Below are 17,108 nucleotides of genomic sequence, written 5' to 3'. Positions count from 1 at the left end.
GCTGTCTGAGCTTTGCACAGAAATACCAAAATAATTTGTTTTATCGTATATATTTTAATTTATTTTATTATTTATTGTAATATATACAATTATAACCTCAGCAAATTAACTCTCCAATTAAAAATTGTATTTACTCACGGCTATTGTGAACTGTTGTCCGCAAGCATTCAGAATAAGAAAAGGAAAATGCTTGATTATGTGGTATATCCGGCTTAGAACTGTTACTTTATTACTTCCAATCATATTACAAAACCCACAACGACAACAAAACAACCGTTACTGTGCGTTCAACAAGGTCATGTAAAAATTGAACTTTTTTTTTTTTTATTAATTTAAGACATTTTTAATTTTACATTTAACTTTAATTAATAAAGTAAACCAAAATGTGCCAAAAACCTTATTTGGTTCACTATACTAAATTCACAGTAGAACAAAATATTGGCTTGAAGCTATGTAACCAAATTTCAAGCGATTTATATGTACACCGCCCATGAAATGTGTGATATTTTTATTAGAGTATACGTTTATGCTCTTATATTATGTCCTTAGCATTAACAATATTTACTTATGCTATTTTCTTAATCAAACTAAAGTTGAACTTATTGAATTCTAAAATTATTTCTATATTTATTACATAACTCTACTTTTTGCTTTGGGCTTTAGTATTATTATTGCACGCTATTGTTGATAAACTGGTTCCTGTCGTTTTGGGATCAGCTTCCTCACTATGCAAGTCCGCGTTTTCTTCGCCATCGCCATCTGCTGACGTCAACTCTTTAAGAGCTAACTTTTGAAAATCGCAATCGATTATGCGTTTACGCTTTCGCAATGGTCGGCTGCATTCAGCCGCCGAAGTGGTGGGCGTGCTGGGTGATTCTTTGGTTTGTAGGAGCGTGCGCTTCGTTTGTAGTCGCGTTATCTTAAATTTCGGTAATTTTTGTTTAGCATCGTCACAATCGCCGATAGCACCACCAGCTTGATTTGGATCTGTGTTTAGTTCGTGTCTGATTGCTCCCGATTCATCTGAACGTACAATGCAATGCGTGGCTTTGCAAGACGTGGCTGGTGAGCATGGAGAACGGTCCGGCGATGGTGTAACGGCGGTGATGGTAGTTGTGTTGGTCGTTGGGGTGACTGGTGTTGCCGGTGACAATATCGTTGTCGTTGTCAATTGCTCGTCGGACAAGGCGCGTTTAAGACTGCATGCGGTGTCTTCAACCGAATGCACAGAAACCGTACCGATTTCTTCATTTTGGGTCTCAATATGCTGCGCTTGCGTACAGTTCTTTGTTTTAGTGAAATCTAACGGCTCTTCGTTGACGGTTTCTTCGCCAACTTCAATTTTTTGTTCGCAATCACTATTTTCCAATCCAGTTTCAGCGTCTGCCTCATCATCCGCAGTATTTGACCTCAACGTATCTTTCTTGGCTTCACTTGCTTCTTTTTCCTTTAGTTTGCTGCGCTCTTCGGGGGACAAGTAAGCTTTGTAAAAGTCCATCACTGGCAGTGGCACCGGTATGGGTATGGGTAGCGGTATAACTATGGGATATGGCACCATAACTGTAACTGGTGGAGGCGCACCTAGCAAGGCGCCAAGCCCCAAACCGCCCATCACGTCAGGCGGCGTTTGCACCACATGCGGGGGCAACGGAAATGCAGGAAAACCGCCAGCGCCGAAGAATCGCGGCAGTAAACCAGGTACTGTGGGCGCTCCAGGATTTGGTAGAAAGGGTGGATGATGTGGCGGGAATGCACCGTGTGGTATTTGCTGATGTGGTCCAGCATTGTTAGGGGGTTGACCGCTTGTAGTCGTGGCGAAGAACGCCGGTGGTATATTTGTACCGCAACGTGCGCTACTCAACGGATGTGATGGCAGCACATGGGACGGACTTTGTTGTTCCAACATTGGTGACAATGGTGGTACACTCATATGAAGATCCTGTACGCTTGAACCAGCGAATTGGTTTAACACAGATGCACCTGTCTTTCCGCAACTTCCACTTGCACCAGGCACTGGCATATGCACGCCTGGACTTGTGCGCAAGCTGTTGTTACCGCTGCCGCTCAACATTGATTTACACTTGCCTATCAAGTTGGATGTATTAGTAGCGGCTGAGCCACTCAAACTACTGCCCTCACGTGTCATATGATTTCCCTTCATGCAGGCGGAAGATAATTCGGCATGTGCGTTAGCGCTGCCACTTAAACTGGAGCGCAATGGTCGCTTTTTGCGATTGTGTTTCGGTGAGACGCGATTCGATGTAGGCACCGTTGCAGAGCTCAACATGCCGACACTCTTCGACATGAGTTTCGAGACAGGCGCCACCGAGATCATGGGCTTATGTGGAGGCACTGTAGAGTGCCCCACATTTGACGCTGCCGAAGAAGCTGGAGAAGATGAAGAGCCAGTGGCCATGCCAACATTTTGCGCTGTAATCACGGCGGCACCTTGTGGGCCTGGAGAAACGGATATTGTCGATGCTGGCGATGCCGAACGACTACGACAATTGCGCAGCCACAAGTCTGGCGTAATGAGACCAGCACCATTGCCGGACGCCACCGCTTCCAGACCTTGTTCACGCAGATGAGGATTCATGTCCAGATGCGCTTGTGTCTCTTTGCAGAAAATCTGCATTTTATACTGATTCAGACATTTATCGGAGCAAAATTGCAGCTGCGAAGCACCATCTTGAAAGTCCACATAACTGATGGCATGTCGCACGTGCTTGCACCAATCACAAGTTTTGGCTTTCTTAAAGGAGGCGCGTCTTGATTGTGTAAAGCAGGATTCCGAGCAGTAACGCGGCCCATCGGTGGTGGTGAGAAACTCGGGTGCGTTTTCGGGTACCGGACGACGACACCAACAGCAGTTCAGCAGGTCTGAAAAACCAAAAAAGGTGTAATGAGAAAATGCAAACCATTGATATGCGCTCATATAATCAGATTGAGGTGAAAGCGTACAAAGTATGAAAGCTTTACTTTTAATTACTTGAAAATATTGCAAGTGTAGCGAGCAGCAAAGGATATTAATTATCATTTATGCTACGAAGCAGAAGTGCGAGCGTATTTGGCAGCGAATATGAGACGAGCATAAAACTATTTGTAACTTGACTACCTACTTCGTTTGTTGTTGCATTCTTATTTTGCTTTCGAGACAGAATAATGAATTTGTGAAAAGCAAAAATCGGATGAAATCATTAAAAATGCAAAATTTGAAATTTTACACCACTCAAAATGAAAACTATGAACTCGACGCACGGTTTCCAGCGTCGACGAAGGAGAGAGCGACACCCACTTGCATGTATGTATGCGGCAGCAAAGTGGCCGAAAGGCGTGTGTAAGTAAGGAAGTGTTGTTGTTTATATACATATTTAGTGCAAATTTGTTGTTGTTTAGCTACTTTAGGTTAAGATAAGCATACCAGACAGGCGCTGCCGCTGCCGCTGCCATTCGCTATAGCAGCACTGAAATTTATAACTACTTGCCTCAATCCAAAGAAACATACATACATATGTATTTGTAGGTATATGTATATGTGTGTGTAGTTTTTGTGGCAGTACAAATCAGTCATGCTGTGTTTAATATTCCTAAACCTGATAGTTTTCTTGTTCTGATGTGTGCAAAGCTTCTTTTTCGATTCCCATTTGTATATTTGCCACTCAGCACATGTTTATATGTATGTATGTATACGTAAACCAATTTTCATGTACAGAAGCTGATTTATGTAATTGAATAACGGATTGCTAGATATGTATTAGGGTGGAGTGAAACAATTTTTTTTTTGCTTAGCCTGAGAGTAAAATTTGTAGATTATAAAAAAAGAAAATTTTTGGGAAAACATTTTTTTTTAACATATACATGTGAGTGGGTGGGCCACTATTGAAGTAAATTTCGAGTTTTACAAAAAAAAAAAAATTTTAAAACTCCAATAATGACCACAAATGTTGATAACTTTTAATTGGCCAGAAAGAGGACTCTCCACAGCTTCTAGAACACTTATCAAACTTTTTTTTCGAAATAAAAATTTTAACTCGAACTTTACTTTAAAAGTGAGATGTTAAAAAAATTCTTTTTTTCCAAAAATTTGCTTTTTTTATAATCTACAAATTTTATCCTCTGGCTAATGTTTTTTTTCGCTCCACCCTTATACGTATATATGGTTATTTTTCTGTATGATAATGCCTAAAAGCTGTCTGAGTTGGAGCTTTTCACATGCAAGCATATCTATCTAGAATGTGTATGTATGAAGCCTTAATTTTAATGGAGGAGGCATATAGTATATACAATATACTTGTATACTTGTATATATATATAGAGCTAAGAAATCAGGAGCAGAATGGTTTGAGTTTGGTACTGTTAAGTTCTTCTAGCATCTTCTGATATTTAACGGCTTTGATAGCGCAGACCATATATTATATAAATTGGGTTAAAAGAGAAGACCTGCTGACTTTAACTGAGAATCTACTATTGCTGAGATACACACATGTGTTCAGGCCTTCTAAAATAATCTTCTTCAAATATATAAAATGGCGTTGCCAACATGCCCGAAGAGTAATACTGCCAACTGCGTTAGCATTGAAGCTTTGCTTTAATTTCTGCTAAACGTAGTATTCATTAAGGCAGAGCGGTAGAGTGAGAGATTTTTTCGCCAGCGTTATCGGCACGCAACGAACATTCATCCGCGAGAAATTAGAAGTTCGAAAACAATCAATGCTTTCAAAAACACATAATCACGCCTATCCGCTGCTTTACACGAAAGCCTACGCTATACCATAGAGTCAGCGATACATTACCGCCCACATCTTGTGCACCCCTGTCGCTACTCACCGATTTTCTCCTCCAGAGTTGTATTTTTGCCCGCTGAAATCGGACTCTTTGAATCCTCCTCACGTGAACTGCGCGTATCGTGGTCGGATGTTGTGCTTTCACAGCCGCCACCAGCACCACCGCCACTGACACCAGATAAACCGCTGGCGTTAGCTCTGTTGCCGGTGTGATAATTTCCGCCGCCACAACTAAGCGTAATTTTTCTACTGCTGCTATTTTTGTTGTTCGCATTGCTATTGCTATTGTTGGTGTTGTTGTTAATGTTGCGCATATGTTCGTTCTGTTGCTGTTGCAATTGCAGCAAGGTAGCAGCTCGACTGCGACTACGCCGCTTCTCCATGCAATGTCGCTGTTGTTGGCTCATGCCGCTGTTACTGGCGCTGGAGTTGTTGTTGTTGGCGCAGTTGCTATTAGCAGCAGTCAGCGCCGCATTGTTCGCTTGTGCAACTGCCGCGGATTGCAGCAGGCGGCTGGTTTTCGTTGACAAGTCCAGGCGATCCACACCATCGAACCCGTACCAGCCGAGCAACTCGTTCATTGTGTTCTCGGCGAATTCCTGCAAACAAATAACAAATCATGTTATAGTATTTCATCTCTAGACTTTCTGAAAGGAGTTTACGATAAATCATAGCAATAGATATATATTTACATACATACATACTTAAGTGTGGAAAAATTATTATACAAGAAAATGTTTAATTAGCATAATTTTAGGCGCAGAGCATAACAAATTTGCACGAAATGTTTTCGAGTGACCGCAAAATGACGTTGATTGCAATATCTGGAACTCTAAAGTTATCAAAGCAAGTTTTTTATACACGAAAGCTCCGTATTCGCCGGCCCTGCTCTCCAGGAACACATTCCGGTTCGCAGAACTCAAAAGAATGTTCACTGCAAAGAACCCAAAAACCCGATAATGCACTGGTATACGAGGATATACCTATATGGTAAATGTTCAGCGTGTCGAGCTGAGTTGATTTAGCCATAGTCGTCTGTCTGTCTGTCTGTATATACACGAACTATGTAGTCCCTTAGCTTTTGAGATATGAAGCTTAAACTTTTAACATGCCTTTTGCTCGCTGAAAAACTGCTGATTCAGAGCAGAACTTCTGACTGGATTATTAAAAGTTAAAAAGCAAAAAAATACTTGCACACCTTTGGCCGTACATTTACCGATTTAGTTAGTAAGTTTCTATAATAAATCCAACTGTGAAGGGTATTATAACTTCGTTGCAGCCGAAATGAACATGCTTCTTGGTTTGATTTGCCTTATTTAATCCGGCTTTATCATAAGATCTGCAGTTGTGTTTCGCATTTAAAAGTATATATGTACATGTTATACATAAAAGCATGTATAATACATTTGCAAATTAAGGAAAAAGTTCGCATTACGAAATTCGATTTTAAACCAAGCTATGGACACAGCTGTGACCGCAAAGACCCACAAAATCATGCCGAACACGACACCCGCAAAGTGGAAGCAACAAATTGAGGGAATGCAAGCAGAAATTTATGTAAATGAGTGTGTGGTGCATATAATTAATGCTACAATTTCGTATGAATACATGCGATATTTATATGTATATGTATGTATGTTTGTATGTTTGTATTACATACATATTAAATGACATTTGCAACATTTCATTGCCAAGTGACACCATCAGCATTTCCATCTGTCGATAACAAAGAATTACGGTACACTTGCGCCGCCTGCGCTCCTCGTAACAACAGTTAGCACTTGCGACTTGATCCACCCTTTACAGTTTCTTCTTAATTTTCACATTCTTATCGCTGGCTGGGCTGGCCAATATTGATTTCCTTGATGTGCGCAATTTGCATCTGCTTTGGTGCAATTGCAATATTGCTGGCAACTGGTGGCACCGCAAATCGAATGATACAAATGTTGTGTGCAAAAACACTAGCAACAGTGTTGACGGTACCAGGCACCACACACACACACATATATATATATATATATAAGTGTTTATTGAACAGCTTGCCAGCAATGTCCAAGTCTTATTTTAATTGCGTTTATTTGTTGTCTTTCGCTTGGTTTGGCGGTACTTTGCACCAGTTGCCCGCGTGTGCGAACGTGTTGCTGCTGCATGGCGCATCAAAACAGCAGCGCGCTGTTGGCGTGTCAGCCGATGCCTTCAATCATGCGCTTCAGTGCAGTCGAGTATCAAATTTGATATCGCACTTCCACGCCGGACGGTGTTTGGTGGCAAGAAAAAAGTGCACACGGCGCACGAAGCGCACACCGGTGCACGCCAGCTCGATTGCGCGTGTGTGCGCATGTGTGTTTTTGCAGATAAACTGTGCAAGTAAGTGTGAAATATTCCAATTTCAATTACTAATTCGATCGCCTGCGAGTTGACATGTGGCAGCTGCTACTAGCCAGCGTGAAAATGGCCTTACGGCGGCCAAGATTTATTTCTTATTTCGTTTTTCTTGTCGGCCAGCCGTTTCACATCTTCAAGAGGTTGTGAAATCGCTTTTGTCATCGTTATTGTATCATATGGACAACAACAACAGCTCTGCAGTGCTTAAATCTATTGCAATTTGTTTTTGTTGATTTTGTTTGCGCGTCTCATTTGTTGCTTTTAACATATCAAATAACACTTTCGGCTCCCTTTGCCTGTACGCGGTCAAAATTCGCAAAAGAAAGAAATCGGCATGATTTTACAGCGGAACGGAATTCAAGTTTAAAGCAACGCACTCGCATCGTTGTGTCTGAGGCATGCACATACAATATATAATATTATATGTGAGTGCATTAACTGTAAATATATATGACAGCAGCAAATTCTCTAGCACCGAAGTAGTACAATGCTCTAAAGCGTACGTCAACACTAATTAATACTCGTATATACATTTTATAAATATATATATGATCGACATCTTCTGATAAGAAGCTGCAGTAATACAGGGTGTAGGAAACTTTCATTTCAATTTGAAAAAAAATTAAAAGCGTTTCACGGCTTCAAAAAACAAAAACAAAAATGTATTGTCATATTTAATTCTATAACATCTCTGGAACATTGTACTAAATTCTCAAGTTGATCGCTGTAATAGTTTTGAAGATACAGCTTTGAAAAGTTGCGCGCTCGAGGTCTATATAGTCCCTCAAAACTTTAAACGCGTTTTTGCTCGAAACTGTGTTTTCAAAGTCGATTGTCAAGATTGCTCGCGAACTACTCAATCGAACTTAATGAAATTTTACAAGGTTTTCAATTATCATTTTCAGTAACAATTATTTAAAACAAAAAAACGTCGAGAAATTTTCAGCAAAATTTTAATTTTTTTTTAAATTTCTGCCAAAAATACAATTTTCACTTTTTTGTTTTTCCTTTGTTCAATACCTAGTTTATGGACTTAATTCAAACACATATTTTTGTCTTGCTTACTTTTAATGATTCTGTCAGAAGTTCTGCTGTCAACGCGGAAGCACCTTTTTTCCGAGGGACTGTCGGCAATGACGTCGTAATGACCGAGTTTGGAATATTTTCCTTTGAAAATTTTAAAAATTTTTTATCAAATATGTATCTTTGGATTAATAAAAAGTTTGAATAAAATATTTCATTTTTATATGAAAAAATATTATTGAAAATAGTGCGTTTTTGACTCGACGAAAACCTTGTAACCGCTTAAGGGCTGACAGTTTCTTTCCAAATATCTCAAACGTAAACAAAACCGCATCAATGTCTTATCCATCCTCTGATTCTTAGGTGGTCTTAGAAGCCCTGTAAAATTAACCTGATCTTTCCAATTGTCGTCCATCTTTACTAAGTACCAGATATGATGTTGCTTAATTCAGCCTGTGACTGGCTTTACGTACATAAGTTTAGCGTTCTTTTTCTTATTTTAAAAAGTGTGTTTCTACTTTTGAGATTTGAGGTTTGAGATCTCAAAGTCTTTTAGGTAACGTATTTTCTCTCGGGCGAACCGAAATTGTGAAAATAACTCATGCTTTTAAAGACTTTTCTTTTTTTTAAAAGACTTTCTTTTAAACCAAATTAATTCGAATAGTTTCTTACTTCTTTGTGCGTCTATCAATTGACGCGAGCTTTATTGGGTGATCAAGCTACCGAAAGCGCTATCACAGTTGAGGCAGTATTGAAACAAGGATTAGATGGGTACTCTGGTAGTTTTGCAATTACTTGCTGAAAGGAAATCAATACATTTCCGTCAAAAACTGACCTCAAGCCCAAAGTTCTCGGAGCGTTAAGCGCACCAAAAAACACTAGTACACCGCGTCTGGGACTAACTAAAAATATAGTTCCAATTTTATTACCGATTACACGCTTATCAATTAATGATTACTTGTAATCAATATCAAAATCGAAAAATTGCAAAAAACCTCTTGCAAAGCTATAAATGCCAGGGCCATTAGTAGACCACTACTCGACAAAAGTAGTCATTGCAACGCAGAGTCGTAATGCGCAATTAAAATGAAGAAAATTAATACTCTAAAAGACCAAAGCGAATGAGTAAAAATCGAAGCTGAGATAATCAACGAAGGCGTCTTACATTTCCAAAGTCGTAAATCTAGCGAAGAATGTCACATGAAAGTTCGAATAATAGCTATTAAATAAAATAAATGCTTAGCCGCACCAAAAAACAACTAACAGAACCAACCACAAGAAAGGTTTATACATATTTCTAAAAACGCAGCATTTAATATTGGCCACATTGGAAAAGAATATTGAATGGCTGGCCACTTGAGCTCGAGCAGGAATGGCAAAAATAATTGCTGCAAAACAACATAGCGTCGCTTACAGGCATATCACATTTACTCTTGCCGCATTGCCGCATCATTTACCTAACCCCCACTCGAAATTAATTTTGTTTTTAAGTCTCCATTCGCAATTTAGTCGCAGCTTCTTTGCCACTGGCCTACATACATACCTAAGTATATATGCCGACATAGTTTACGCTCTTCCGCTCTCCACCGTTACCTACGCGATCGACTGGTTTCAGTTTCACATCGACGCGCACACTCACAGGCCGTCGAACGCAGTCAACCGCCGCCAGACTCAGCCAAATGGCTAAGCAGTCAGCAAAGCGCGTCAGTTAGCGCGCCAGTCAAGTTGCCCGTTCGCGTGGCGTTTGGGGTGGTAGCCTCGGCTCATCGACTGCGCTGCGTCGCGCTATCGAATCGCCTTCATGCTCGCAACGCGACGCGCACAAATCAGAAATTAAAAACCCCACATAAATTAAAATTAATAAATGGGAAAAAGAAGTAAATAAGGTAAGAAATCTGCCGGTTTGTAATTTGAGCAGCTGAGAGATCTCATATCGTCAACAGCATCATTGTCGTAGTCACCAACGTTGCAACAACAACGCTAGGTTGTCTTTATAAACGCTGGTTGCTGTGCGCTCGCGGCGCTGGGCAGTGGCAAGGGCAACGCCAAGTTTGCGTGTGTTTGCGTGCGCGCGTGTTTGAGTGTGTGCAGTTGCAATGTTTACATGTGCAAAGTTGCAAAGTTTGCAAACATATTAACTGAGTTTTCATGGGAATTTAAGTTAATAATTAAATCAATATGCAGTAATATCGCTGTTGTGTGCGTGTGTGTGTAAGTGTGTTGCTCACATATCAGTTGAAATCATACTAACAATAGTAACAAGCTTGTTAGCTAAACAATTAGCAATTAAGACTATAACTTCATGAAATCAAATACGACAAACATAATCCATTGAATTCTTGTGGCAAATTGTAAAGCTCAATTTTATTTTTGAATTTCGGCTTGAGATATATTATAGATATAGATCTATTTGGTATCCTAGGAGGGAAATATGTTGTTGCTATTTTTGTTCTTATTCGCCAACGAAGTCATATTATCTGTTTTTCAGGTATTTTATTTTAAACTATTTCTGCAAGCCTCAAATGGAAGTCTAAGCGCCAACCGTAAAACTATGCGGTACTTAAAATCTTTATACGGTTTGTGATTGCAACACATTCTGCGGAACTATTTTTACGTAAACCGAGCAGCTGTGCGGAAAAATATGCAAAACACGGCATTCAAAAAAAAAACAGAATAATTAAAAACTTTGGCATGCAGCGCTGAATATTTGATACTTTCTGCAGAAAAATAAAAACTAGCAAGAATGAACTAAATTCGGGTGTAACCGAACATTTTTAACCTTTGCAGATTAGAATTACAAAATCATTTCGCCACTAAACTATAGGATATCCAAGAGCATAAAATATAAAATCTTTTATTGGGCATAGAATTATTGACCCGATTTCACAGCTCAGGTCATGGATCCTTTTGTTTACATTTTTCTAGCTCAACGATCACGCCAAAGGTCGGTGAGGCTTTTAATTACATTTGGTGAGGTCCATATCCCTTTCAAAGGCCAATAACCTTAGACCAGGTCAATGACTACTGTATTTAGCTTTAGCAAAGACAACAACCATTACGGAGCTGAATGACCGTTGATGAAGTCCATTACCCTTTTGCTTACATTTTTCAAGGTCAACGACCTCGCCAAAGATCATTGACACTTTTGTTTACGTTTGCTGAAGTCAATAACCTTTCCAAAGGTCAAAGACCTTTGCTTTAGACAATAGAGCGTTTTGTTTACTTTTAGCGCGGACAACAACCATTCCGAAGGATCTATGGGGATGTAGACTTCGCTAAGGGTCATTGACGAATGCGGTAAATTTTCATTTAATCTTGTAATGTATTAATTAATCTAAAGGTGAGCGGTGCCATGCCCTTTGTTCAATTTTCGCATGGATTATCGCTTGCACGAAAAGTCGGACAGACAAACAGTCACCCGGAATTTAACACGTTTCGTCATCCTATATGTAACTCTATAGCTATCTCGTTTAGTTTTATGTGCTACAAACAACCGTTAGGTGAACAAAACTATTATACTCTAATGGAAAATGTTCCGAGAGTATAAGGCAAAAATAAAAACGAAACAAGGAAACTGCCGGGGGGGCTAAGCCGCTGCGTCGAGTGCAGTGTCAGCGTGTGGGCAGCGCGGCCGCTGTAAATGCGACTAACGGCGAATGGTGTAAAATGAGGCGTTAAGCATCTAATGTAATTAAATATTTGAGAAATTATTGTTATTATGAACATTTGAATTTCGCGCTTTTTCACAAACAACAATAAAAACTACAACAACGAAGCGAATGGTAATCGAATACGTCGAAATAGCGCGGTGCGGGAAACACGTGGCCTGGCGCGAAAATATCCAAAATAACAACAACAACAACAGGGAAGAGAGCAAGAGCAGCAAGAAATATCAAATATATACCTTTGCCTATGCGCAGCACAGCAGACAATAACAACAACAACAACATAGTTGTTAAGCTACAGCAATGCACGCTGTAATGGTGGAAAATTAATTTTATGCCAAACACAACGAAACGATGTGTAATCGGAGACGCACATGTAATTGTAGATGCTTGCAACAACAACAGCAACAAAAACCATAACACTCAGCAATAATGCCGAGTAGGGAAGGTAGCGCTGGCAATATATTAAAAAGTAAATAAAATAAAGCAACGGCAACAAAAACAACAACAATGAAAATTGATTCGCATAAAATAGTATAATGAATAGGACACAGGAAGAGGCGGTTGAGCCAAATGTTGAATTGGACAACTGCCGCACTGTGCACATATGTATGTATGTGGGGGGAAGTCGTGGGGCGTTGCAAAATCCAATTGAATTTGCGAAAAATGTTAGGGGAGAGGTTATAATAGTTATATATTTTCGATTGTGTACAAATTTGAAATTGAGTAGATATTGAAAAATTTCGGTATTTATTACCAAATAATTATTTTGGATTAAAAACGCTGTTCGAAATGAGCAATTATGGCATACCCATTGGATGTGGTTAAATCAGTATATTTATACCCTGTACAGGGTATATTAACTTTGACACGAAGTTTGAAACACACAGAATATATATGTATATAAATAATCGGACGATCTAAATATGTCCGTCTGTCTGTATATACGCGTACTATCTATATGAAATCTGAAAATCTATCTGAAAATTTGCACGCATTCTTTTTTCTGCAAAAAACTGGTTATTCGTCGGAAGCACCGATACCGCACCATTATAGCATATAGCTGCCATACAAACTGAACAATCGAAATCAAGTGCTTGTATAGGAAACTCTTTCATTTGAAGAGGTATCTGCACGAAATTTGGCATGGGTTATTATTTGAGGCAACAATGTAATCTCCGAAGAAATTGTTAAGATCGGGTTACTATAGCATATAGCTGCCATATAAACTGAGCGATCCAAATCCAGTTTTTGTATGGAAAACTTTTTAACTTGACAAGATATCTTTACATAAGTTGGCATAAATTATAGCTGTGGACAACGCTATAATCTACGAACGAATTTTTCAGATCGGACCGATATAGCATATAGCTGCCATACAAACTGAACAATCGAAATCAAGTGCTTGTATAGGAAACTCTTTCATTTGAAGAGGTATCTGCACGAAATTTGGCATGGGTTATTATTTGAGGCAACAATGTAATCTCCGAAGAAATTGTTAAGATCGGATCATTATAACATATGGCTGCCATACAAACTGAGCGCTCCAAATCCAGTTTATGTATGGAAAACTTTTTAATTTGACAAGATATCTTTACATAAGTTGGCATAAATTATAGCTGTGGACAACGCTATAATCTACGAACGAATTTTTCAGATCGGACCGATATAGCATATGGCTGCCATACAAACTGAACGATCAAAACCAAGTTCTTTTACGAAAACTTTTGATTTGTGAAGGGTATTACAGCTTCGGTGCAACCGAAGTTATCATTTTTCTTTTTTTAAATACCATTTACATATATATATTTGTACGAATATGAAATTACGTGGCAATTATACATTTATATTGCATGTAAGTACTTAATGTTAAGAATATACTTGATCTAACTGAGCCTTTACACCAAGAAACTAGTTACTTTGAGAATCCAAATCTTTAATACCATTAGCTAATGAAAAATATGTTTTATATTATCGCTTTGCAACATGCAACCTAATATCCTTTTCATGCGTTTTGCCCGACACATATAATTCCATGCCGATTGCCGACGCTGATATCCAGCAATGTGCCTGTATGTATGTGTGCACATACTCTGATGCATGCAAATGATTTATACTCGCTACTGCGCTCTTGTCACCTTATCCCTTTCACACCGGTCGCATGCCCTCTCGGGTCCATTGTCAGCCTGCCAGCCTGCGAGCCTGCCAGTCTTGCCGTGTTGCAGTCAAAACCAGAGAGCGCCTATCAAATATCACAGTAATGACAGTTTTGCTGTTGCTTTTGCTTATTTACCGTGTGCGCTCACATTGTTGCTGTTATTGTTGTCGTATTCGTTATTATTACACCCCTGGGCTGTTGCATGTGATATGGTGCAAACCGTGTTGCATGTGGCGGAGGTCATGCATACATGTGCATGTGTGTGAGTGTGGTTAAATACATATGTATATTGAATATTATTCATTGTTTATTTTGTTGTTGTTTTTGTTACTGCTGCTTTGTAATCGAATTGCCAAAAGCTGAAGTACAAGTACAGCAAGCTCAGCGTCGTTATTATGAAGATAAAGGTGGAAGAAGCAGCAAAAGTAGCAAAGTATTGTTTGTCGTTGGGGCATACATACTCGTATGTATGTGTAGCGTATGCGGCATGTGGCAGATATGTGCATTTGGCTACTTACACACACACACACACACACACTTGTATGTGTGCGTAACTTTGAGCTTGCAACACAATTCCTTGGGTCACATGTACGCACCCAAAACACTATCGAATTTCTACGAATACCTTACCTTCCTTTCGACGTTCACCTTACCCCCACCCCCCCTGACTGTGGCATGTGACCGTGCCGCATACGACTGCAGTCACTGTCTACAGGCTACAGCTACAGGAAGATGTTAATTTTTCGACACACCGAACCCATACTGAGTCCAGCCAAGGCGTCTGCTGTTGTGGCAGCGCAGCTGAGATGTTGCATGAAGTTGCTGTTATTTTTGTTTTTTGCTATTTTTCTATTGCAACATTTGTTGCAGCAACTCATACATACATGCAAATGCATTGGCCTTACTCATTTGCAAACCTGTGTATGCGCGTGTGTGTGTGCTTGTGCTCAATTCATTATAAAATAAATATGATACGCTTTTGTAAACTGAGATTTTATAAACGAATAGGCAAAAAGCGCTGCAATAATAGCTATAAAGGCAACAGCAACAACAACACCAGCATCAATGGCAAAAGCAGCAAATGAGCGAGTAAATAAATTTCACGTAATTACAAACTGGGATGCACACACATCCGCACACCAAAGTACCGTCAAGTCACATTGAACTGTGTGCAAAGCCAGCGCATACATATTTACATGTACGCACATACATGCATGCAAAGAAAAATATTATCTATACACAATATCAAATATATTCACCACACATGCAACAAGACACACACACACAAACACACGTTGTGTATTGAAAATGCCACTGCTCAAATTGCAGCCGTTAAATTTTAAATGATGACAGTTCGTATGACTTGCGCTTTGCTTTTTTGCACTCCCCACCAGCGAGCAAGGCACAATGCTATCAACTTCTTGTTGTTTTGTTGTTTTGTTGCTTTTTCCAATGCATTTATGTTGAAAATAAGGAAATTCGTAATTGAGAACTTCAAAAACAAGTCCGTTTGGTTCATTTAATGCCCACGCGTATATTTCGAAGTGCATTGCAGTGTTGCAAAGCGCTAATATCCGTTGCCAAATCTATGGTTTTTGCTATAAATTGCCATGCATTTTAATTAAAAGTGAATAATACGAATTTTACACAGCTGCACTTCTCTGCTTTATGCCCAGCCGCTCTAGCGCCTTAAACATGTTGTTCGATATTAAAAATGTGCATGCTCATCGTCATCATAATTTAATAACACTTTTAATGTGTGTGTTAAAAACGAAATTTATTGGTAATGGAGACGTGGTTGTTAATTTACTCCGAATACTCAAATTAGATAAAATTCATATAGAGATCCTTGTACTTCTGTAAAGTATAGTTTTGGTTCGTTGAGCGCACAGATCTACAAACCAATTTCAGCTTAGAACAGGACATTCAGGGTTGCGAATTTTTTTAAGGGTTACATGGGTTTCCTTGAGCAAAAACTGACATTTTTTCAGCTTAGAACACGACAATCAGGGTTGCAAATTTTTTAATGGTTTTAATAGTTACAGGGGTTTCCTCGAGCAAAAACCGACATTTTTTAAAGTTTTTTTTTCATATAAAAAATTAAACTTTTTTTTTCATATAAAAAATTAAATTTTTTTTTCAAACTTTTTATTATTCTAAAAATACATATATTGCAAAGATTTTGTGAAATTTTCGAAAGAAAATATTCACAACTCAGCCATTACAACAACATTTTCGGCAGTCTTTCGGAAAAAAGGCACTTTCGCGTTGATAGCAGAACTTCTTAAAGAATCATCGAGAAAAAAGAGGAAAAAATACGTGCCTTAATTTTGACCGAAAATTAGGTATTGGGTGAAGACAAAATAAAAAAAAGCGAAAAATGTATTTTTCGCAAAAAAGAAAATTCTTCATTCAATACTTTAAAAATTATATCTCGAAGTCCTGTGTAAAATTTCATTAAGATCGGTTGAGTAGTTCCCGAGAAATCTTCACAACCGACTTCGAAAACACAGTTTCGAGAAAAACGCGTTTAAAGTTTTGAGTGACTATATACCTGACCTCAAGCGCGCAACTTTTCAAAGCTGTATTTTTAAAACTATTACTAAGATCTACTTGAAAACTTAGCAAAATACTCTAGAGATATTATAAAACAGTATAAAAAAAACTTTTTTCTTGAAGTCGTGAAACCCATGTAACCCCTTTTCGGATTAAAAATTAAATTTTTATTTTTGCATTCAAAATCTTTGGGATTAAAAATTTAAAATTTAAAATATAATTTTTTGATTAAATTAAAAAAACGCGAAAAAATGTTTATTCGAAAAGAAACTCTTTTTTTGATTCTCGAATATATGCTTTCGATTAAAATTCTTCTTTTTTATTTTTCAATCCGGTAGTTGGAATTAAAAATTAAATTTTTAATCGGGTTTTGAAATAAAAAAAATGTTTTTCAAAAAAAATTGTATGTTATCAACTTCTTTTTTTTTACTAAACTTTTTTTTTTTAATGTTTAATCTGGTAGGATTTTTTTGTTTTTTAATCTGTTATACGGAATTGAAACTTTTTTTTTTATAATTTTTAATATTATATTATTTG

The 17,108-nt window shown here is 38.4% G+C and overlaps 1 protein-coding gene across 2 annotated transcripts in view; it reads right to left on the bottom strand.

Annotated features, from left to right (window-relative positions):
- Window positions 1-331: 331 nt before the first annotated feature.
- Sobp (Sine oculis-binding protein) overlaps window positions 332-17,108 on the bottom strand; it is a 31,331-nt gene continuing 14,554 nt past the window's right edge. For both annotated transcript variants that reach the window (XM_014233776.3, XM_070108355.1), the window contains exons 3-4: window positions 4,828-5,383; window positions 332-2,880 (exon numbers count right to left, since the gene is read on the bottom strand). In XM_014233776.3, coding sequence (XP_014089251.2) covers window positions 641-2,880; window positions 4,828-5,383 — 2,796 coding nt within the window. In that variant the 3' untranslated portion in view covers window positions 332-640. The remainder of the gene's footprint in view (window positions 2,881-4,827; window positions 5,384-17,108) is intronic.

This window comes from Bactrocera oleae, chromosome 4, assembly GCF_042242935.1.
Source record: "Bactrocera oleae isolate idBacOlea1 chromosome 4, idBacOlea1, whole genome shotgun sequence".
NCBI classification, from domain to species: domain Eukaryota; kingdom Metazoa; phylum Arthropoda; class Insecta; order Diptera; family Tephritidae; genus Bactrocera; species Bactrocera oleae.
The sequence above is the reverse complement of the archived record's forward strand: the minus strand, read 5'-3'. Positions and strand labels throughout refer to the sequence as shown.